The sequence below is a fragment of the Coturnix japonica genome, chromosome 1 (assembly GCF_001577835.2).
Source record: "Coturnix japonica isolate 7356 chromosome 1, Coturnix japonica 2.1, whole genome shotgun sequence".
Taxonomy (NCBI): Eukaryota; Metazoa; Chordata; class Aves; order Galliformes; family Phasianidae; genus Coturnix; species Coturnix japonica.
This window is the reverse complement of record NC_029516.1, coordinates 99,005,609-99,029,562: the sequence shown is the minus strand read 5'-3', so window position 1 is coordinate 99,029,562 and position 23,954 is coordinate 99,005,609. Positions and strand designations below refer to the sequence as shown.

Genomic DNA, 23,954 nt, shown 5'->3' with positions numbered 1-23,954 from the left:
TGCCCGTAATATTCATTGCTCATTCTGTGGGTTTGGCCTTGGCATTTTTTCCTAGCCCCCAATTCCCAAATCAATAATTCCTTTTCATAAAGTTTGTTGCAGGAGTACAATCCCTCCAAACACTCGTGTGGCTGCTGTATTATTTAACAAGCCTCCTGCTTAGGAAAAAAAGCATAAAAATGGAGATGCTGGAAACAGAGGATCCTGCTGTAGGCTGCTCCATAATACCTTCCTGTTCTGTGAAGATGCGGTAATGGATGTTTTCACCACAGCCTCACTCCACTCGTGGTGACGAGTTCCCGTATCCTGTACTTCGCTTGTACTACACTGCAAGCTTGTGCTCATCCACTTCAATGTGTGTTCTGTGAGGCAGCTGATTCCACTTCCTTTAAAGCACCCAGAGAAGGACCCTCCAGCACTAGCAGAGAAGGCACATGTCTCTTTATGGCTTACCCCTCAGGTTTTGAAGCTGAGAAATTTACTTTTTGCCTGGGGAAAATATTAGCCAGCATCACTAGTAGGTTAAAGTCTTTGGTCACAGGTTTCACTATATTTGACATTACAGACATTAAGAATTTTTTCATGCTGTCCAAGAAGAAAATATACTGATGTTCTTATATGTTATCTCTTACTGTCATTAACAAATGAGACTTCAGAAAAGGTTTGACCATCAGATTGGTTTTTATTGCCATGCTGTGAAAGATTGGGACCTGGTGCAAATCAATACCCATTTTGTCTTCTTTCTTCATGCCCTTCCTGCTTCCTCTGTGAATGACAGAACTTAGAGGCTTTCAGCTCAAAACCCCCTGATGGGATGAATGACTTGTCAAAGTGGGATCACACTGGCTGGAAGAATCCACGCTGCAGAGCTCAGGACCATGCGGGCATCTTGCTGTCCAGAAGTTCCAGATGAATTCAGCTCCTGATCTTCTCACCCTGGTTTGAAGTGGGAACTGCTGTATAGCTTGCTCTCTTACTCTTCTGACCCTCTATGTTTTATGCATCTAGCGATGTCATTCCTTAACGTAATCTACTTATAAGAGTATGGCATTTTCTATAATCAGATAATCTTGATGGTATAAAGAAATAAAATGCTAATAAGTAAAAAGGCATCCCAAGGAAGGATGCCTGACCCAAAATTGTCTTCATAAAAGGCATCTCTTTAAATGGAGACACCAGTCTATGTTACCCGCAAAGACCAGTAATCGCAGACCTAATTGTAAGGGCTTTCTCCATGTGTGTACTACAAAACTTGGGAATCATTTGCCCAAAAGAAAAGCATACATCGATCAGGGAAATAAAAGCTTTGCCACTGATCCTCTGAGAGGTGACGGCTATTAGCAGAAAGAAACTCAAAACTGATCTAGAAAGTGCAATGTGAAGAGCTTCTGAAGATGTCACACACCACTGAATATAAGGACAAAGCCGTGTGCTCTCAGCTTCTATCAGTCGTGTAACAAGAAGGGTGTTTCTACCTGAAGTACAGACATCTGGCTTCCTATTCAAGCATCACAAGCAATCTCCTCCGGTAACACAAGCTGCTTGCCCCATCCCAAAGTTAGAGCTCATCTGGTAGAACCATCTGGTTTTGAGTTGTCTTGTCACTATCCGTCTTGTGAAAGATATTTTCAGGATGCTAACAACTCCATCCAAAAAGTTCCTCAGTTTTGTCACCCATGATCGCATATATTTAGATGCCATATGCCCTGTATTCTCCTTCTCCGGAAGCTCTGGGTTGATTTGTGCCAAGAACTGAATGTAAGAAATTTGCCTTTTGTGTGCTATTGTTCATAGACTCTCGCTCAGCCCCTGGGACTGAGGCGTAACGTATATGCGTACATACTTGAAAATAGATTGTCTTGGTGTCCCACTCACAAACTGTGAGGCAACCCGCCTCCCCCACTCCATGATGGGAGTCATTTTGCCATTTGGGGTTTATGAAGCAAGATCCCTGCTAACCCTCTTGTTCTCTGAAATGCTATATATTGTCTTCCCTTTCATCCCAGCCTACAGGCAGAACCAGCATGTGAGGATGTACAAAGCATGATTCAATGTCATGCAAAAATTCTGCTGAACTTCTCACGTTCTGCAGCAATAGCAATCTTTGTCTGGTCCATGACCGGAGAAAGCAAGCTCCGAAGTGTGCAACGCGTGGTTGACCTTACTTTCAAACACCCACATGCACACTCAAAACCCCAGAGAACTCATTACATTCACGGTCTAGAAACTGGTGTTTTGTTCTCCGTCCCCACTCTGTCTGCCTTCGGATGAATGCAATTGAAAATGTCAGAGATGCAGCTCCTATGTAACGTAAGAGGAGGATTACAGCTTTCCTGACATCGAAGGTGGGGGGGGAGGGAGGTTACAACAATGTCTCTGACGTAGGAAAAGACATATTACAGTACATCTGACATAGTAAGAATTATAGAAAATGTATTTACAGCGATGGATGGAAAATGAATTTAATATGCTGTTCCAGAGGAGGACAATAAAGGTGTGTTGCAACAGTTCTCCCCCCCTGTGGAAAGTCGTGTTTCTCACTTGTCCATCAGCACAAACAATCTGTGCTGTATGGCAGGAAATATCGGACGCAAATATCGCATTAATCTCTACGGAAGGATACCTGTTATCGTAACTTGCTCATTCACTAAGGTCTCTCAGTAGTGGCTCAGACAATAGGTGGATATATCAGGTTTTCCCTGTGGGATAACTGTACCACAGGCTCAGTGCTGCAACGGCGACTTTGATTTTGTTTCTGTTTTCTTTCAGAGCAGGCAAAGTAGAGGTGGGAAAGGAGAGGGGAGAAGCTCTTGATTTTTCAGCATGCAGACAAATGCTGCTAATGCCCTCTTCAAAAGAGTCAGTGCGTAGCCCCTTGCTGGGCAGAGGTACAGCCAGCCACAAGCAGATAAAGCAATTATGTGGGACATCGGGAAAGCGATTTCCTTTCCACTTCAGACTGCAGCAAGAGCGCAATGGATCTCAGGAGCTGTTGCATAAATATGGAGGAAATGTGAGGGGGCTGTCATTCATCTTATCCCTTGGGAAGGGTATGTAGGTTTCTGTGTGAGTCACACACAAGTGAGGAGAGCAGAGGATGGAGCGAGAGGACATAGAAACCATTACATTTGGGTCACTATTTCCAGAACAACAAACATTGGTGGCTATAAACAAAACACGTGTGCAACAAATCCCATTGTCTCAAGCTGCTTCCTTTTGGGCGCGTGTCAACATCACCCACAGCTGCACTGCCAGGGCAGTTTTGCATCCAATGCCACAGCTGTAAAAAGCAATAGGATGCTGGTGAAGGTCAGCCCCAGTGAGGGCATCTGCACTGCCTGGAGAATAACTGGCAGCCCTTGTCTGAGCAGAAAAACTTTGTGGCAGCCCCAGCAACCATAAAGCCACAGGAACTGGTATTCAGTCCTCTGACCTGCTTGTAAGAGGGTTCCCAAACTAGCTGAATGGGAGGGCTGCTTTCCCACTATGTCCCTCAGGCCTGCAGAGTTGCCCCTATCTATTTGTAGTGTTGCCAAAAAGGAAAGATCCCGGGCAAGATATGGGAGGATGGGCACAAGACAGCTTGACCTCAAAGGTTTGGGCTCTTATTTGGAACTTGAGGAGCTCCCACTGAGAACCCTGCCTCATATTTGGGCACCCTGGGGTGGTGAAAACACCGGTCATGGATGATGGGGTGACCAAGACTTCTGACTCCTGTATGACAGTTTGGGACCTATGTGGGGCAGCCACTGTGGCTTGTCCCAGCAGGGCCTTTTTTTTTTTTGCTGTGTGAAAAATGATCTTACTGCTTAGTTTTGGATGTGGAGTCAGCAACATCTGGCAGATCTCATACTACTAAGTTTCTCTGTCAGTCGTGACCTAAAAACCTCCAAAAACCAAAACAATACATGAGGCACCACCGTGTCTACGGTGTTTCAGGGAGCAGTCGAGAGTAAGACGTTCCCAACAGAAGCTGCTGGTAAATGGCATAACCCGAGAGCAGCAGAAAGCAAGCTGACTACATCTGAATAGCCTGCCTGCCCACATTCCACTGAGAAGGGGGGGACTGACATTAAACTGCAGGTGCTAATCTTGCAGAAAGGCCAGCCTGATGTGAAGAGCAACATGCAACAGCTGTCTGCTGTACACACTGTACAGCACCTGGCATGTTATTCAGCTTTGTGAGCGCCAGCTGTAAATTAACATCCATCACTCAATTAGAGAGTGAAGGATGGTTCTGCAGTCAAAGCAGTTTTCCTGGGCTCAGGACACACAAAATGTATGTCACAGCGTTGGGCAGAATACATGCTTTACCTTGCAGGAGATGCAGATGCATTTTCAGAGATGCCGAGCAATGGCAGCTTCCATTAAAGTCAGCAGAAATAGTGGATGTTTGCTATCCCTGAAAAACTGCCCACGTATTATAAGATGAATTCCAGCTCAATTTAATTGGGCACGATTAGATTACAAGGTACATGTTCACTCTCAGGAGTTACCGCCTCTGATCATTAAGCTTAAGCAACTGAAAAAAAAAAAAAGCCTAATTCATAAGCAACTATACGATGTTGAACACAACGTTGATTGTTTCATTTTTGCATTTTATTTATCTTGGGTGATGGAAATAACCTGGCCCACTTCTCTTTTTTCATAAGTGCCTCATTTGTTTGCAGCCAGTCGTCAGTGAGGTTCATGTGCCCCAACACAGCGGAGCGCTATCAGCACGACAAACACGGAAGGGAACCGGTGACAATAAAAAACAATCTCAAGGGCATCAACTGTCTTGTTTGCTCTGTGTTTGTACTTCCCTTAGTGCAAACAGAAACAGTCAAAGCCTTGCTATTACTGGTGGATTTCGTAGCGCTTTATTTTTGGGAAAGAACCCTACATACCTGGCACTAACCCTTTAAAAAGCTGTTTTATGGCCCTCTGTGAGGATGGAGGATGAAGAGGGGCCCCACATACCTAAGCTCAATGTGTTAGGTCACTAAAATGCCTGATTAATAATGCAATGTCATTAACATTAATGACAAAAGCTCACTACTGTGGTGGTAATTATGTAACTGTGATGCAATGCTGTGACCAAAGACATTTAAGCGGTCTGAAATACATTTCTGGATGCTATTGTGTTGCCTCAGTAAGAATATTCAAGCTTTAAAAGTCAAGAGTGTTTTTGCTATAACTGTGGCTGCAGCCACGGTTTTTTTCCAAATTCAAAGACGCTTTGAAGTCATATTAGAAATATTTATGCTTATTTTTCCCCTCCTAAGATAACGCTTTTGTCTTTAAAGCAAGCCTACAAACGTTTTAGCTGATGACGTCATCTCCTTTACTTCAAATGTGACTATACTGTCTGGAATTTGGCACCTTCCATTTTATGTTTTTCTAGGCCAGATTCACACTGATGTTACCAGGAGCAACTCTATTGACTTCCGCAAGGCTTTACTCAATTACACCGCATAAATGACAGGACACTGAAAATAGCCCAAGAAAACAGATTTTCAAAGTACTCAACTGGTGCTTTCTGCAAGCAGCACCCCAACAATGGTAAAACGGGCTGTTAACTCTGAGGGTGCTATAAGCAGAAAGGATTGCTTTCGTTTCTCTGTTTGTTTGGGTTTTTTTTTTTTTCCTCAAGTGAAGAAAGATTCTATTGTTGTCTGTTTTGAAACCGATAGAAAATGCTGAGTGAAATGACTAAAAGTTGAATTGCTGGAAATATCTATGAGATGAGTTCTGGAAGTCTGACATATTCCCATCCGTAGACTATGCCACCCTTAGCGAGGGAGCACAGCACTACTGCAATGGAAAAACTTAGCAGTTGTGTTCTGCCAGACTCTCCCTTTTCTTGGGAACTCAGAGGAACATCCTTGTGGAGTCACTTTGGGAAGCTTCTCTCCACTTTCCTCGTTTTCCTACCCTCCTTACGTACAAGCCAGCTCTGTAATTATACCTCTGCCAACCACAGATGTTTCTGAGAAGTGATTCCTCTCTCAGGATATCCAAAACACCAGAGGGCAGCAGAAGTGTTAAAGGAGACGTTGCAAAAGCATCTCCTTGCCTTGCACAAGCGCCTCTAGGATGGTAAAATGGGCTCACCTAAGAGGTTCATAGTGCCTAGACAGTATCGATTCATAGCGAAAGTGGAAGAAAAACAACTAAATTATGTTACCAAAACTGTGCAACTTCTGAGCAGCACCGATGGAAACTGTCGTGACCCTTATGCATGAAAATAAAAGTTAAATACTGAAAGGCTGCTGAGAGTGATAGATGTAGGAGGTCTTTATTTCTCAATGAATCAGACATCAGCATGATCATTCTTGGAAACCATGTGTACTCCATTCCACTGCAGAAGCTCTATGTACCCCATCTCCTGGGCTAGGGACTGCAGATCTGCTTAAATACCTTCTGCAGATGGCAATGATTCCAACATTTTTCTTGCCTCTTTCATCTAATGAAGGTAATTAAAACCCTGGGTTCTCCTCAGTGTAATCCTCTGATGCAGCGTTACAGTCTCCATGGTACAGGTGACTGCTTCTTCTTAGAGCACCAAATCCTCAGTCACTTTTGGGAAGAAAAAAATCATGAGTCTTTTAAAAAGAAAGAAAAAATGTTACTTCCCCACCTGGGGCTGTCCTTCTTGTGTGTTCTTTCTAAAAAGACTGGTTCTGTTTGCCAGACTAAAACACTTAATCAATTTGAAATGAAAACAGCAACTATAATTAAAGGGAGGAAAATCCCACCACAGCAGAGGAACCATTATTAAGGTAATTTTTTTCTTTATAACTCCTGGGGCGCTGTTCACATGCAGTTGCTACTATATATGCTGTTTGTGCGTCACCTCCTCTTCCTGAGCTCCATGGAGAATACACTGTTAGCTTAATAATAATAATAATGCCAGCTTCACATGTGAGTTACACCAAGCACCATGTAAGTGCTAATTGAATGTTGCAATAGCCTGTTCTATGCTATTCCCCCCTCCCACAGAATGGCACAGCAGCCCCGTGACCTGCCTGGGTCATACTACTGCCTTCACGTGAGCAGCTCCTTCCTCAGGCTGCTGGATACCAGCTCTGCAAGCTACAGCTATCTCCCACCTCCATTTCAAGCCCTGCAGGTACTCAGGCATTGCGTCTCCATGTTTCTAGATGAAGGAGCCTGTAGCACAACTGGCCTCACAAAGGGCTAGCACCCAGGTTGCTTTAGGTAATGAAAGCAATATAGAATCAGAATCGTAAATGTTGGAAACCACCATGCTTGCTAACCATAACCCTCAGTGCCACATCCACATGGTTCTTGAACACCTCCAGGGACAGCAACTCCACCACCTCCCCGGGCAGCATGTGCTACTGCCTCACCACGCCTTCTGAGAAGAAATTCTTCCTAATATCCAATCTTAAATTTCCTTTGGTGCAACTTGAGCTCCCTTTTGAGCTCTCTATACATCGCTCATGGAGTGGAGGCCATCAGTTCTCTCCATCTCTCATCATGAGTCTCCAGGAAACCATCAGCTAGAGATGAAAACCATCACGTTGATTCCAGCCATGCTGTGTATCTCTTAATTTCAAGGAGCCTGACTGATCCAGTTGCCTCTGGATATTAGACCTGCATATGTGTCCTGTATGCCACTGAGGGTGGTGATCAGGCAAAGACCTCAGATGAAGACAAACTATATTCTGACCAGGAGACCATAGCATCATAGAGTCACTATGGTTGGAAAAGACCTCCAAGATCATCAAGTCTAAGCGGCATGGGGAGCCATGGGGAGGAGGGAATGCACTGGGCTGGAGTGCAGAGAAGACGATATGGTCCAGTCACCAGCTGGAGCACTACTTCTCTAAGAACAGCCTAGGTTGACTCTAACAAAGACTAAGTTGAATAACAGATGTTATCAACAGGCAGGCACCGTTCAAGACTCATTTTCAGGTTGAAGCTGGAATTTGAGTCCAAATGTGCAAACTTTGGTCAGTGTGTGTGTGCAGAGGGAACATCTACTTGCTTCTGGCAGTGGACCTTGAGGGAAACATCTTTGGCACTTGTAGGATGTCGCTTTTGAACTCCAAACCACCTCAGCGTGCGAAAGACTCCACTTCCCAAGTTTTGCTCCTAGATAACAGCCCTGTGGGTGTATTCATAGAATCACAGAATCACAGAATTGTCGGGGTTGGAAGGGACCTCTAGAGATCATCGAGTCCAACCCCCCTGCCAAAGCAGGCTCCCTACACCACGTCACACAGGTAGGCGTCCAGGCGGGTCTTGAATATCTCCTGAGAAGGAGACTCCACCACCTCCCTGGGCAGCCTGTTCCAGTGCTCCATTCAGACCATAGAATCAGTACAGCTGGGAAGATCTTGAAGAAGCATCTAGTCCAACTGTCAGCCCGAGCCTGTGAGTACTCTAAGCCAGTCACTCGGCGTCACATCTACCCTCTTCCTGAAAGCCACCGGGGACGGTGACTCTACCAGCTCCCTGGGGGCAGCCCGTTTCACTGGGGGCTCTTTGTTTCACTTCATCCTCCGTGCTGGTGCCCAGTCGGGGGATCCACGGCACCGTTTTCGCCGCTGTAGCCGTGCAGTTCAGCCCTCAGACGGGCACCGCCTCCGCCGATCTCCGTGCACGGCATCGCTGAGGTGAGGCTCTGAGGGGAGGCGCTGTGGTGAGGCGCTGAGGGGCGGCGCTGAGGGGAGGCGTTTAACGGCCGCCGAGGCGCGCACGCCGGCAGGGGGCGACCCCGCCGGGAGACGGGAGGGCGTCAGGTGACGGCGGAGAGCCTTCCTCCCCCCGGGCGGGGACGGGAGACCCAGGTGCCCCCTCCCTCCGTCCGCCCTGACGTCACCGCCCCCTGTCGCCGGGGCGACGGCTCCATCAGCGCTGCCGTCAGCGCCGCCCGTTCCTTGGCAACCGAGCGGTGTCTCGCTCTCCTTCAGCCTCGCGCCTGGGCTCGCGTCTCTCTGGCGTCAAAGTGACGTCAATGGGCCCCGCTCTCGGCTTTCGGCGGTGGGCGGGGCCGCGCTCGGCGGACAGAGGGGCGGAGGGGCGGGGGGACATCCCGCGTGCTGCCGCCCGCCCCCCGGGGGCGGAGGGGCGGGGGGACATCCCGCGTGCTGCCGCCCGCCCCCCGGCGAACGCTCCCTCCCTCTCTCTCCGTCCCTCCCTCCCTCTCTCGTTCACTCCCTCCTTCACTCTCTCGCTCACACACCGGCACCGCGGCGGCGGCAGTGAGCCCGCCAGGTAGAGGGGAGAGGCTGTCACGGAGCGGCCGCCCGAGGCCCCGAAGGAAAAGAGAGCTGGGCTCCGTGCGATCCGACGGGCCGCGCCGCGCCGTCCCCGTGCGAGGTGCGAGCGCCCGTGGGCAGCGCCGATGCCGCTGCCGCCGCCGTCGTGAGTCGCGGCGCGGTGCCCTTCGGCCGCCTGAACCATGGTGATCATGTCAGAGTACGCCTCCGTGCCGGCTCCCAGCGCAGCACAGCCCCGGCCCCTGCGGGTCGGCTTCTACGATATCGAGAGGACCTTGGGGAAAGGCAACTTCGCCGTGGTAAAGCTGGCCCGCCACAGGGTGACCAAGACGCAGGTGGGTGCGGGGCCGAGCCGGACGGCTGCTTTCTGCTTTATTTAAGCGTAGAATGAAAGCGGAGCCGTCGTTCCCGGAGCGCTCCCTCTGTGTGAGTCCCAGCTGCGGGACCTTCGCACCCCATGAAGTCTTTGCACGTGGATCTCGCAGCCCCCGTTGTCTCCCCACGGGACCACCCGGTCCCTTTGCCAGGCTCAAAGAACAAAGAACTCGCCGTGTTGCTTTGCAGGCTGCTTCCCCGTGGCCGTGCAGCTGCCGTATGTGTACTGTGTGTCCCAACCGCCCTCTCCTAGAAAAAAGCAAAAATACTCCCTTATAAGAATGCGGTTTTTTCGCTGGATTAAAAGATTTACCGAATCCAGCGCTGCCTTCTGCAGTTCTGTCGGTCTGGTTGCATGCGATTGGAGCAGCTCGGGAAAACACCATCGGCTCCGGCTACACTGTATCTAAAGTCCACCCTGCGTGTGTGCTGTGAGTTTGTGCTTGGCTTTGTGTGTGGTGTTTCTTCTCCCCATCGTAATAAGTGTATCCATTTTGGAATGCCAGCGGTTGTTTGATGTGATTATGTGTTTTTCAATCTGTAGGTCGCGATAAAAATAATAGACAAAACGAGGTTAGACCCGAGCAATCTGGAGAAGATTTATAGAGAAGTGCAGATAATGAAGCTTTTGAATCACCCCCACATTATCAAGCTCTATCAGGTAAGAGGTCAGCTTTGAAGCACGCCATGCAGATGAGCTATGCCTGTCCTCTTGCATTTGATTTTGCATGAAATGTTTGCTGGGAGAATGCGAACTGAAAGAGTTTTTGGAGACTACGGTTCATTTAAAGCAGGGTGTTTTGTTTGTTTAAAGTCACCTTTCCTGTGCGCTTGCCAGTTTCTTGACAAAAGGGTGAAAAAAGAGTGAAGTTTGTTTCAGATCAAGGATCAGTCTGTCCGAACTTGTAGAGTTAACTTGCCTTCCCAGCTCCTTTGCTTTGTGTTTGGAAGACTGAGGCTTCTCACATGTTTTTGATATGAGGAGGGCTTAAGCTCTCTTAGGACAGCAGAGTAGCAGGCACAAAAGCTGGGCTTGCCATAAGCGAAAGCAAATTCAACAACAAATAAACTCAATCAAAAAGAAAAAACTTAGAACTATTACTATCATAGAGTATGCGAGGAAATGACCCGTTTGGGTTATTCTGTTCCACTTCGTGTAGTTTTGCAAAGAACTCTGAAAGTTCTTTTCCTTTGTAGAGTTTCAAGGTGTGGATTTTGATTTGGATTCGTTTGGTTTCTGCGCTTTTGCTTTTGCCTTTATAAGGGTATTGGAAGAGTAAAAGTAAGATTCCACACAAACGTGTTGTGCAGCAGGCAGGGTGGCAGCTGTGTAGTGAGCGAGGGCTGCCTTGCAAATTCGGACTCTTTGATCCAATTAGCGTTTGGTGTATGTTCCTCTTAATCATCTTAAATAGCGCCGTGCGGATTTAAGAAGATGAGGTATCAACGGTCTGTCTGGACCTGGCCAGAAGGACGGAGGGGGAGAGGAATGGATTAAGAAATGAAGCAGCAGGTCTGAAATCCTATGCGCTGTCGTACACGCAACTGTCAGGTTGTTATCTTACTGTTGGGTTGGTTGGCTTAATGAACGTTCTTCTCTTTTGAGACGTGGAAGGCTGAGGAGCCAGTAGAGCAGGTGTTTAGGCAAGGCGTTGTTTTCAAGCACCTTGACACGTGTGAATTGCTTTGACATTTACAGCCTTACACCATCCTGACAAAAATGATTTTTGCGTTAACGTCTGACGTCATCGCTGCCCATAGGATATACCCAAACCTTCTAACAGTTCGGTTGATTTCATTTCGGTGGAATGATGTGGGTGAAAATGCTGTTTGGAAGCTGTTAGAGAAGCAGGTTAAATTCCATCCAGTTGAACCACTTCACTTGATTGAGCAAATGACGTTGGTAGTGGACCATAATTTCTTTTCAGCAAAGTTTTCTTTGCTTTGTTGCTGTAACTGATGCTTTACCTGTTCGGGGGAGGCTGAGAAATAGGGATGGAATTAGATGACATACCGACGTAGGGTGTGTGTTCTTATATTATTTCATCATTGTTTTAGTTTCAGCGCAGCGTCTTAATTTCATCCAGCTGGCATTTTTCCCAGAACACTTTCCTTCAGTTTTTTCAACTGGGAACCTCTCTTCCTTTGCTCCCTTCTTGTTTGTTTTCGTTTTGTGTCTGTGTGTACTTGTAGAAGGGAGGACAAGAGTCTCCAAATAAGGTTATGTGTTAGGAAGCTGGAAATTGCAGCCTTTGAAGTAGTATTGACGCTTGTTTGATTGTTAATATGTTGAGAACCTCCTGCCTCAGAAACAGAGTATTGATTCCCTGTGAGTCCTATTCCGGGGAAAGGTTGTATTTCTGAAAGCTGAAATGTGACATTTAAGAGATGTGGCGTCGTATGTGAAGATGAATTCCCAGATGCTCGGTTTTATTTGGGTTTAGTTTTGTTTCCATCCCCTCCCCCCCAAAGATGTGTCAGCTTCCTCTGATGATTACTGTTTTGCACGTGGCTGGTAAGTGAATGTTGACCAGCCCAGTTACAGCTGTCGATGTGCCTCAAGCGCTGCAGTAGCACCAACAACTGCCTGTTTTCACTCACATGGGAGGCTTTCTGTGCCCCCAGCCAGCACCAAATGGGAGTGGGGTGTTTGGTAACACTTCTTGGTTTTCCAAGTTGCGGGTATCTCCTGATCTGAGTGCATGCTAGCGGTGAAACAAAGATGGCTTTAAGTCAGCTTTGTGTCCTCATGAGTTCAAAATAAGTTCAAAGAGCTAGAAACCCATTTATGCATATTTTAACCAAAAAGGGAACTCAGGGAAGTATATAAAATCATAAATGCTCATCAGTTATCTTATGGAGATTACGTGGCATAGTAATGGTAAGAACAATACCATGGGAAGCTGCTGTATGTTGTAGGCATAGAAGCATTCATTTATTATCTTTTTCGTTACCAGTTTGCTAGGAAAAAAACATTGCAGTGCAAAATTAAGTGTCTTTACTGCCAGCTACTATGGCAAATAAATAACTGAACTGATAACACGTTTAGGGAAATGAAAGTAACTATAGAGGCCTGTGTTTCTTTAAGCATGTCCACTCTTGTGTCTTGGCAGGTTATGGAGACAAAGGATATGCTTTACATTGTTACTGAGTTTGCTAAGAATGGAGAAATGTTTGGTAAGTTCAACAGTACCTCACATTTCTTGAGATTTAGAGCTCTTGACCATATTGTTGTCTTTCCTGAGTAATACCTGTTCACATTAAAAACCCAGAGTCACTGTCGTCAGCTGTCAAACAGCAAGTGCAGCATCTGGAAGACTACAAAATCATTTTCCAGGTATCTCTAAGTCTTGTGCCTCTTCTGTTTTGTCTTGCAGATCATCTGACCTCCAATGGGCACTTGAGTGAAAGCGAAGCGCGGAAGAAGTTCTGGCAGATTCTTTCAGCAGTGGAATACTGCCACAGCCACCACATAGTGCACAGGGATCTCAAAACAGAAAACCTTCTGCTAGATGCTAACATGAATATCAAGTTAGCAGGTAATGAGAAATGCCTGGTTACTCTATAAATGTCATTTGGCATGCGGTCAAATTCAGTCTCCCTAGCGTAATCTCATAAATGTATTTGGAGTGACTGAAAGTTAAAGTCACTGGTATTTTGCTGAATATATCCTCTGGACAAAATGAAATGAATATGCAGAGACACACCTGCTCCCTTCCCTCTGTTTTCTGCTACTTCTAAACAGTTTGCATGTGGCCGAGTGATGTCTTACACCAGACTTCTACCTTCCTTCCAGACTTTGGCTTTGGAAACTTCTACAAGTCAGGAGAGCCACTCTCCACTTGGTGTGGAAGCCCACCCTATGCAGCTCCAGAAGTTTTTGAAGGCAAGGAGTATGAAGGACCTCACCTTGATATATGGGTGAGTGTGATATTCCTTTGGAATTCTGTTTCACGCTTTGTTATGGACTGTGAACTTTGCAAACTGTTGTTTCTACTGGAATCACTCATAAGCTGTGCTGTTCTCTGTTGACAGAGCCTTGGTGTGGTGCTCTATGTCCTTGTCTGTGGTTCTCTACCATTTGATGGACCCAATTTACCAACTCTGAGGCAAAGAGTGCTGGAGGGGCGGTTCCGCATCCCATACTTCATGTCTGAAGGTGCTTTGTGATCAGATTCTTAATGTTAGAAAAGGAACTGAGACTAAAGGAGTAGCTGTCCTATTCTTCCTTGAGGCAGTGACCAGATGGGGCTGGTTTTGCAGTTGGCAATCACCTTGTCTTTATGTGTCCAGTGATTTCTGTAGGGTAGCACTTAAGATCGGAGGCTGATTGTAGATGTTTTTATGGTGTATCTAAAAGGCTATCATTTCATTTCTTAAGAGTATTGCTTTAGATTAGAAAAATTGAAACCCTAGCTGTAGGAATAATCACTCACAAAAGAGAAAAAACAAGTTTTTAGTGAGACTGGCTTGCAATGGTGAGGTGGGTGTAGTTCTGAGATATTCAAAGTACATAAAAGGGGTATGTTTCAGTGTGGTTTTGCTGCCAAGGAGAGCAGAGACAGTGAAACTTAGCACTGTTTCTTGAATGTTTGCACTTGGGCAGTCTGGTAAGAAAAAGGAGCTGAGAGGTATTATCAGATCTCTCCGATTAGGGTTTGAAAACAAATGAATATGCCTCTCTTCAGTGGAATATCTTTTAAAGTCTGACCTTTATCTGTTATAGCTGTGAATGGCTTTGATTCCCTGGTTGTAAATAAATAAGCAGTATGCTTGGACTGGGAGTTGATATTTTAATATTTACGGTAGTTCTTAGTAAATCCTAACCTATTTCAAGTGGGTGTACCATAATTAAACCTACATCCACTCAAAATTAGCCCCCTTGCAAGGTAGAGGGCAAACTGAAACCTGCTTTTAGCAAATACAGCATCATTTTGCTCAATGACACGTTGCTTTTATGAAATACGTACCTCTCTTGTGCTGGTTTGAATATTTAGCAGTCACTATGCATCAGCTGCTCAGAAAACTTTTAATTCCTGTCTTTATAGACTTCAAATACTGGCAGTGGGAAAGTTTCTTAGCAAATGCCTGGGGCTGAACTGTCATTTTTACCCTTTGCTCATGAGTTTGTCTTTGTCATCTAGACTGTGAAACACTAATCCGACGGATGTTAGTCGTAGACCCAACAAAGCGAATAACCATTTCCCAAATAAAGCAGCACAAGTGGATGCAAGCTGATCCATCTCTTCGACAGCAGCAGTCTTTGTCCTTCTCCATGCAAAACTATAACTCTAACCTGGGTGACTACAATGAGCAAGTCCTTGGGATCATGCAAACACTTGGCATTGACAGGCAGAGAACTGTTGAGGTGAGAAGTGCTTGCCTTTTCTATGTGTTTTCAGTGACTACCAGAACACCAGTGGTTCAGTTGTGTATATTGCTCAGTGATTAGCCTTGATGCAGTTTCACAGTGTAGTAAAATCTTCACTTCCCTTCTGGGTTTTTACTTGTTTTTTTGAGTACACGATTACACAATCTTAATAATGAGATGTTGCTGTATATCTTGAGTTATGTGTAACTGTAGGGTTCTTTGTATTCTAGTCTCTACAGAACAGCAGCTACAACCACTTTGCTGCTATTTATTACCTGCTCTTGGAGCGTCTCAAGGAGTATCGAAGTAGCCAGCTATCGAGTCGTCCGGCAACTGGCCGTCAGCAAAGGCCGAGGAGCTCTGAGATCAGCAATGCTGAGGTAAGGGAGGGCATGTGGGGTCTCTTTTCTGCCACTTTCTGTGGGGAAACTAAGACTGCAGCCTTGAGGCTTGTGAGGACCAATTGTCTCTGATAGGACAGGTTACTCTTCTTCAGCAGAATGCTGATTGATTGAGTACAAGCTGTCTGTAGATCCTGATCCAGAGGATAGTTTGACTCTGGTGCAAGACAGTAATGAACCAGAAGTCTAGGCTTCTCATGAACATTTGCTTTGTCAGGCGTGGATCAGTTACCCTTTTGTTATACGCCCTGTAGGATCCTCAGAAATACTCCATGATTCAGTCTGTGTGTTTCTTCTGACTTTTCCTAACCCCTACTCCCTTTTAACCGTGCTCTGGTGCCTTTTCATATTGTCCTTGTGGTTTAATAGTCTGACTTAGGAGAAGTACTTTGTGTTTGTGTTGGCACTGAAAGAGTAGCTTTGTTAATTTTGATAGAAAGTGCATGGAGAAGGCTTGCACAGAAGGTGTCTCTGAAATTCCTTGAGCCTACAATATTAGAAGAATCGCATGGAACAGCAGTGTATGTGATGGCTTCTGTGCATCTCTCTCTGCCTTCAGATGCCTCAGGACAGTCTCACGAATGAAACCCTGCGATCATCTCTGCTTTACCAGCAACCTCAGAGTCTGATTCAACCGTCTTTGCAGGCAGAAATGGACTGTGACGTGAATAATCCGTTACAGGTGGGTGATTTAAGCTAAACTGCATGTAACTGTGTCTCAGTTGTTGTGAGGATTTTTTGTTGTTTATTTTTAATTTTTTCTGTTGATCTAAAAAGAACAGGGGTTGTGACAATTTTTCTCTCCCTTGAATCTTTTGTTTGGTGCTTGGGCATGGTGCTGTAGTAGCCTCTCAAACAGTACACCTACTGAGGGCACACCACAGGGCTGTGAAGAGCTTTAAAATGTAGTGCAGAAATAAATCTGTGAACTGACCTGTTTTGCAGCCTGTGTTTTTTCCTGTGGATCCCAACTTCAACGGGCTCTTTCGGAATCGCTCCATCTCCCCCAGCAGCCTTCTGGAAACCACCATTAGTGAAGAAGTAAGGCAAGAGAAGGAGCTGGAAGATGAAATTAAGGCATACGACCACCCTATCCGCATCCCTAGCAACACCAGCCGGAGACACACGCTGGCTGAAGTCACTACTCACTTCTATCAGCATGCCCCTCCATGTAAGTCTGGGAGCGATGAAGGTTGTACTTAATTAGAGGAAAGTGATGGAGAAGGTGTGCCACAGCAGAAAAATACCTGACAGTGTATGCTGATTTTTTACTTGACTGAAGTAGGAAAGCCCAGAGAAGAGGTTTCTACCCCTTCTAGTTCTGACTTCCCATAAATAAGCATGGCCCTTCAGGAAGAGATGCTGTACTGTTATATTTCATCTAGATCTTTTCAGAGGGAGCATTCTCACAAGCAGGACGTAACTCTTCTCTGCTTGTTTCCGCTCTTTTAACGTGTTTATGGTGTGCATACTTGACTTTAAAGAAAATAATAATAAACAAATTGGAACAAAAAATTGCTAACTGTACTGGGTAAACATCCAGACCCCTTGAACTAAACAAGCAAACAAAAATGCTCACAGAACAAAAATCTTATGTTGGAACTTTCGTGCTAAAAAATAACACACATTGCACGTCTGAGAGATATTGGCAGAGCTCTGCCAGCTGGGCAGAAGCCCAATGTAGGTTATTTGTCAGTGACCATGTGCTGGAGTCAGGCCCTGTGACAGCACAAGTTGCTGGATATCTCTCTGACTTGCAGCTGTTCATTAGTGCCAGTGTAGGTGGGCAGAATGCTCTGATGTCACGTTTGTTCCTTCCTGTACTCATCTTGGGAATGCTCTTTCTGTCCTTCCTTCCCCTCTGCAGGTATAGTCATTTCCTCCTCAGCAAGCCCCACAGAGGGAACTAGTTCAGACAGCTGCCTTACTTCATCTTCGAATGACAGCTCAGTGGCCCTGAGCAGCTGTTTGGCAGGTCAAGTAATGATGGGGAGCCCAGCCACAGCTAGGATGACATCAGCCTTCCTAGCTTCCCAGTCTGACGCTCCGGTGTTACAAGCCCAGAGCTGCATGGGAGGTGCTTCTCTCCTGCCTGTCAGCTTCCAAGAAGGAAGACGAGCATCTGATACCTCATTAACTCAAGGTAATTCCTTCCTTGCTTTGTTGCTGGGATATTGCAACCTTGCAGTTGCCACTAGAAAAGGGTCGTTTTCTTGCCTGTGTTGGGGTTACGCTGAGGCTGCCTGGATATACTGTCTCTTGTATTTGTAGTTCTTGAGGAGGGTGCTGAGGTTGGGAGGCTCTCGCATACTGCTTCAGCATGCTCATGAACATGTTTCTGCTGCTGTGAGTGGGATGGCAAACTCCACCCTCCTCCTAAAATTTGGGATGCTCATCTTGTTTTATAGTAGCTTTATCCTTTACCGTGTATGTGTCCATCTAAACAAGGGTGCAGCTGTCCCAAACCCTGTTCCGTCACATCAATTTTACTCTGTCCATCAGGCAGAGATGCAAATGTGAACTGAAGGGTCACGGTTCCTTCTAGTGCAGTGCTCACGTAAATGGAGGCAGCTGCCCAGAAAGGCTGATCTGTAAAGTAGGCTCTCAGTCAAATGCTAAGAAGGCTTAAAGTGCATTTCTTCTCCTCATGTCCCACAGGCTTGAAGGCTTTTAGGCAGCAGCTGCGGAAGAACGCTCGAGCCAAAGGGTTTCTCGGCTTGAATAAAATCAAAGGCTTTGCTCGGCAGGTGTGTCAGTCCTCTTCATCTCGGGCAGCAAGGAGTGCCATGAGCCCTTTCCAACACGCACAGCCGAACACCTGCATCTACAGCAGCAGTGGGAGCAACAGAGAGGGAAGAAACCTCCTGGAAGAGGTGCTACAACAGCAGAGGTGAGAAGCTGACCTGGAGGAGTTTTGCTGTTTTCCTTGGGGATTGTTTTGGTTGGGGGCAAAAAGGACGAGGAGTAAATGCAACAAAATGGGTTGGGGGAGTCTGGTCACTGGCGTTCGCTTTCCTCTCAGCTTTGCTGTATGGCAGCAGATAAACTGCTTAGCTTCCTTTGTGGGTTCCTGCACTGGCACGTGTAACACAGGACGTGCATTTCCGCTTAAAAGTCTCTATGTCCAAGTATTTAGAGGTCACTGGACAGAGAAGCAGTTTGGTACTGTGGGGGAAAACATTACTTCTCCTCATTGCAAGCTGTGTTTTTCTTTGTTAGTTTTGGGAATGCTTTCTTTCCTCTTCTGCCTCCTCCTGTAATTTTCCCATGGCAAGGAAATGAGACCTTGTAATTTGGAAAAGTTACAGCCCACAAAGGAGGCACAGTTCCAGTGGCCTCAAATGTCATGTGCGATGGCACCTCTTAGTTCCCATAGAAGCAAGATGGAAAATCTGCATTCGTTGTCTGTAAAACACCTAGTATTAGCTGCCCAAATTATGGCCAGATAACTTTCTAGGGGTACTTTCCAACTTCAGCGTAGGGAAAAACCAAGCAAAACCACATTGATCTGGCATGGCAGTCACTTTAATTGTACTGTGTGGGTAGGGAGGGATAGAGGATAGAGAGGAGGAAACAAAGGGGAAAGTTAGGATTGGGTAAGGGTAGGGGTAGAAGAGGAGGAAGGAAATCTTGAACCCTTTCTAGCACTGCAAGTTAACATCTTCCATCCTTGGACTTTGTTCAGAATGCTCCAGCTTCAGCATCACCAGCTACTCCAGCCAGCTTGTCCCCAGACGTCTCAAACATCTGCGACAAATGGCCTCCCCCCACCTGACAGCGCAGGTACCTGCAAAGCATCCAATTCTCTTTTGTTGTCAGAGCTACAAAGAGAGAACTCATTTGAGCTGGCCTTTGGTGGCAACAGCCAACTGCTCCAACCTCATTTCTTTGGTGTCAGCGTGTCACCGGTGTCTTCAGCAGCTCACCTCCTAGACACTCACCTGTATATCAGCAGCAACGTCTCTCCGGTTGGCACCACATTCTCTCAGCAACAGAGTTTCTCTGCTCAGTCTCCGAGCTATGACGCTGTCGCTTTGCAGCACGGGGATTGTGAGATGGAGGACTTGACTTCCAACCAGCTAGGGAAGTTTGTCCTGGTCAAATGAGAGCTCTGGCTGCTCCAGCTCACGCTGCTCTTTTAGCAAAGAACTTGCACCACTGTTCCACGGCACGTGTAGGTGCATGGCTGGCTGGTGTTGTGAGGATGAGTGACTCTCAGAAGCAATAAATTTTGAAGTATGTGAAGAGGCTGTCTGGCTCCGAAAGCTAGCAACTTTATAGAAGTGAAACAAGCAATATGTATGTCTTTTTGCTTCTACTATTCTTGCACTGAACAAATACGAATAGAAACTGATTTTGTTGTTTTTTTTTTTAAAGGAAAAATAATGATGGGGGAAGATGGGTGGGGCATTTGTGGGGACAGGGAGGGATGCGGTTGGGGAAGAAGTCTTCGGTACTGTACTCAAGTCAGACCAATACAGCTCTGCTGTTATGCAAGATTAGCAGCTGTCGGTAGTGGTGACACAGCAGGGAGAGGCTTTTCAAAGAAGGGACCAGAGCCTCCCTCTTTCACAATATTCATTTATGGGTTTGTGAAGATGATTACCTCTTTTAAAGAAAATAAACAGAAAACCAGTGGCATGCAACATTATGCATTCAGAGAAGACAAAAATGGAAGCATTGCCATTTGTGGGGCTTTTTTTTTTCCTTTTTCCTCCTGTTAACACTCATTTTGTTTTAAAGGAACCAACATCCCCATTCCGCATCTCCCAGATCTGTATACTTTAAATGAAAACTGTGAACTTTCTGCTTGATATGTCAGCTAGAAAACCTGTTTGTTTGTTTTAGGATAAAGAAAAGCCAACAACCAAACAGCATTCTAATTAGCACAGAAACAAGGAATCTCTTGAAAATACATCCTTTAGATCCTGATAGGATCTAAATTACAGGCTGTATGGTCTTCTGCAGGGGTTGTGTGCGTGTGTGTGTGAGCACCTGCACACATGCGTGTATTTTGTTGGCCTAAATAATCTTTTTATACGTGCTAAGGTGGTTTTTTGTTGTATTCCTGCAGAGGCACCGAGGAGGGAACCCTTATTAGCAGTGGGGTGATGGGAAGCATTTTCTTTTTAAGAAGCCCTCCTGGAGATTGCCCACAGAGTTGTCTGAAGGGTATTTCTTAGCGCTGCACGTTGGTTTGGTTTTTTTTTTCTGCTGCTAATTATGTTTTTATGCATTTCATTATCAGGGTCCAAATAGAACCGACTCTTGGGGAAATGTGCAATATTGAGGTTATAATTATATTCTGACAAAGACAAAAGGAATAGGCTAGAACAGAATCCTGCTCTAATGGAGTACAGCTATTTCTGAACAAAACTGTATTAAAAGCGAGTAAAACAGCACAATCTTTGGGTGTTTGTTTTTGGCTGGTTTGTTTTTAGCGTATTAGCAAAACGAGGTTTTGGATTAGGTAGGTGTTTTTGGTTTGGTTTTTGTTTTTTTTTGTATGGTTTTTAATGCTGTATATGTATATAAATAGGAAGCAGAAAACTATATAACACTAGTTATTTTTTTATATTTTGTAATATGCTTCTGTTGTGTTTCTGGTATAACCCCATCTCCCTCCCAAGGCAGAGCACGACTTCTGTTGGCGGCAATAGAAGATGTGCTTTAGGCGCAAAGGGGAGCCCAGGCCGTGCCCTTACAGCAATGAGCAGGGTGGGGCGTTCCAGCTTTGGAAGCAGGTGAGCAAACAGTGAGCCAGTTTGGCTGGAAGTTGAATTCAGGAAATAGCTGCATTTTTGTCTAAATGCTACAAGGACCCATCTCCCTCGTGTGACACAGGGTGCCTTCAAGTTACCTTGGCTTCATGCAACCTGCAGTATTACGCATTTACAAATAATACAGATACCTGTTAGGTGGTGTTTTGTTTTTTTTCTTCTTCTTTTTTTTTTTTTTTTAAATTAAAAACAAAAAAAGCCAAAGATTGACCAGATTAATTGATGGGAGTAGGAATGGCTGATGACATCATGTGGCTCTGTCTATGGCTCTCCATAAACAACCTCTTTATCTGTGTGTAGTATCTGTGTGTCTACATTGGTGCATCTCTATCTTGCTGTCACTGCTGCTATGTGGTCTGGATGCTTCAACACAAGAGAAAAATGGCTTGAGTTGAATTTCTGAATGAGCTGTGCCTTGCAGCAGAGAAAACACCAAAGTCTCACTTTAAATTATAGCTATTTAAAAGCAAACAATAACAACAAAAAAACACACCCATGGAGGTGGATGGAGAGGAGGGTGAGAAGCAGCCAGCGGGTCACAAAGCAGCACCTTTGCCTTCAGTTCTGTAAGGGGTAGCGCACAGACTGAAAACGGGTTTTCCTCTTTGCTGTTTGTTTTGTTTAAATGCCATGGATCAGAAGGCCACAGATTGTTTTGTTTCCTGTCCTAAGCAATGACAAGCACTTTACTTTCATAGGTTTGGGTTTTTTGTTCCTTTTCCAATTGCTGTAGAACCTCTTTGGATTTCTTGCTAGAGCAGAAAGAGGTCATTTTAAAATAAGTCTGGGTTTTTTTTCTTTCTCGTAGATACCTTGACAGTGCTGTTCTGCAGACTGCAATGCAATAGGGTATTTAAAGACACTACGTGATTGGTTTAATTAAGATGTATAGTTTATTTTTTATCATGACTGAACAATCATTTTGTTTCTTATGTTCAAATGAGAGATGTACACCAAATGATTAGTCTGTGTTTTATTTAATATTTAAATAAAAAACGTTTGAAAATCACCGTCTTGTGTATGATTGTGGTGGAGTTCTTTCTCCTGCTGCTCTCTGCGCTGTAACAGGAGCTCCAGTTCTGCATAGTTAAGACTCATTTTTAAAGCCTGAGTCCGCAGGACATTACTGGAGCTTTCTATTATGTACTAAATGAAGAGGAATGGCTGGCTCAAAAATCTGATAATGGGATATTGAGCCTTTCGCTGGTAGGCGATCTGTCTGAATCTAACCCCAAGTCTGTAGTAATCGGGTTATAAAATCTGACAGCTAGAGAGGCCTATGGAGTGAAAATGGTCAAGCGTGGTTTAGTCATTACCAGATGAGCAATCAGTCCGTGTCACCTTCATCTAAAAGAGGCCTCAGCCAGATTATGGCAGTGAGGGGAAAAAGAGCAGCAGTGAGGGAAGCAGGGGTTCTGGGTGCGATGGTATTTGTCCATCCAGCTACAAAGATAAGTGCGGGGGGTACCTGCTGCAGCCAGGCTGTGCCACGGCATTGCCTCCACTGCAGGCTGCGGCAGGGATGTGCTCAACAGACTGAAACTGACAAACTTTCTGACTGAAGCAGAAGATCAGTCTGTTCCCTTGGGAGGTGAGAAAGCAAAGTTAGGAAGCTCACGGGTACTGTCAGAGAGGTTCTGCACGTGCTCTCCAAGGGTTGTGCTTTCAGCACGGCTGCAGCCAAAGTGAGGATTTTCACAAGTATGAACAAACAACGGAGATACTTTTTAATTACTTTTTTGTTATGCTTTTATTATGACTCGGCTTAGGAATGACACCAGCTGCTATTTTCACACGGTTCTCAGGGCACTGTTTTAAACCCAGCAATTCTGTGAAATCTTAGAATGTGACTTCTTAATGGACAAAAATCAGTGCAATTCCACCAGCTTGTGCCAACATAACTGACCCTTGGGTATAGAGGGGTCTGAAAGCGTTGTGATTTCTTGGAAATGGTAAGGAAAACCAGAACAAATTAAACGTGGGACTCTGGACTCAGTTTCCATGTGTACAGTTTCACTCTTGGTGCTTTAGTCACCGTCTTCCAGCCTTTCCTCTGACATTTGTCTCTGCTCCCACTTACCATGTTTGGTTTTGTCCTCAGTATCTCTCTGGATGCTGTGCTGTTTGGCTTCATTCCTCACAATACAAGTCCATACCGAACGTTCTCCTCTCTTTGCCTGTCTGGAGTTGATGGTCCATCGTTGTGGTCCTTTTCAACCCAGGCCATTTTGTGATTGTATTATTCTATGATGATGGCCTTTGTCAGCTGGGAAAGGAGATGTGTCAGAAAGGAGAGCAGCTGAGCTCACAAAACGATGGTGCATGAGATGGAAAGCGATCGGTGCTTCCATTTCACTCATCCCGCAAAGTGAGAATAAGGCACGCTTCATGCAGTGGAGGAGAATTAATTTAAGAACTAATAGAAGGAAATGTGTGCCCCAGGAGGACGCTGCTTCAAGTATGGCTGCTGGATTATTTCATGGCCACTAACTACTTTTAGCGGTGACAGTTAAATCAATGATAAAGATAATCCACTGTCATGGTTTATGGATTTAGCAGCGCATCTGTGTGAGATCAAGAAAGAGCTGGTCTTTGGTACAGCCTGCCAGGGGCACAACAGATAGATTTTTGGGACAGAAATGCCTTTCTCCCAAGGCATCAGATAGATATTAGTGTGCGCCAAAGGCAAAATGTTTGCACAGGGTAAACAGACTTTACCATCATCTGCGATACATTCTGGTTTCTTAATATACATTTTATGTCATATATAACACATTATACAGTGTCAGTTCCC

General features: G+C 45.4%; 1 protein-coding gene and 1 long non-coding RNA gene across 4 annotated transcripts in view; both read left to right on the top strand.

Moving 5' to 3' along the window:
* LOC107324008 overlaps nt 1-2,511 on the top strand; it is a 59,961-nt gene extending 57,450 nt beyond the window's left edge. For both annotated transcript variants that reach the window (XR_004309633.1, XR_001559389.2), the window contains one exon: nt 93-2,511. This is a non-coding gene — a long non-coding RNA (uncharacterized LOC107324008). The remainder of the gene's footprint in view (nt 1-92) is intronic.
* Nucleotides 2,512-9,415: 6,904 nt separating this feature from the next.
* Nucleotides 9,416-21,342, top strand: SIK1 (salt inducible kinase 1). 2 transcript variants are annotated; one of them, XM_015883637.2, is made up of 13 exons: nt 9,416-9,568; nt 10,153-10,269; nt 12,722-12,785; nt 12,986-13,147; nt 13,405-13,529; nt 13,644-13,767; nt 14,753-14,976; nt 15,210-15,359; nt 15,940-16,062; nt 16,326-16,551; nt 17,248-17,523; nt 18,039-18,270; nt 19,066-21,342. In XM_015883637.2, the coding sequence occupies exons 1-13, from the start codon at nt 9,416-9,418 to the stop codon at nt 19,484-19,486; spliced, it is 2,397 nt and encodes a 798-aa protein (XP_015739123.1). In that variant the 3' UTR covers nt 19,487-21,342. The 2 variants fall into 2 exon arrangements, with proteins under 2 accessions (XP_015739123.1, XP_015739132.1); XM_015883646.2 differs by lacking the exon at nt 9,416-9,568 and adding an exon at nt 9,629-10,039.
* The last annotated feature ends 2,612 nt before the right edge of the window (nt 21,343-23,954 follow it).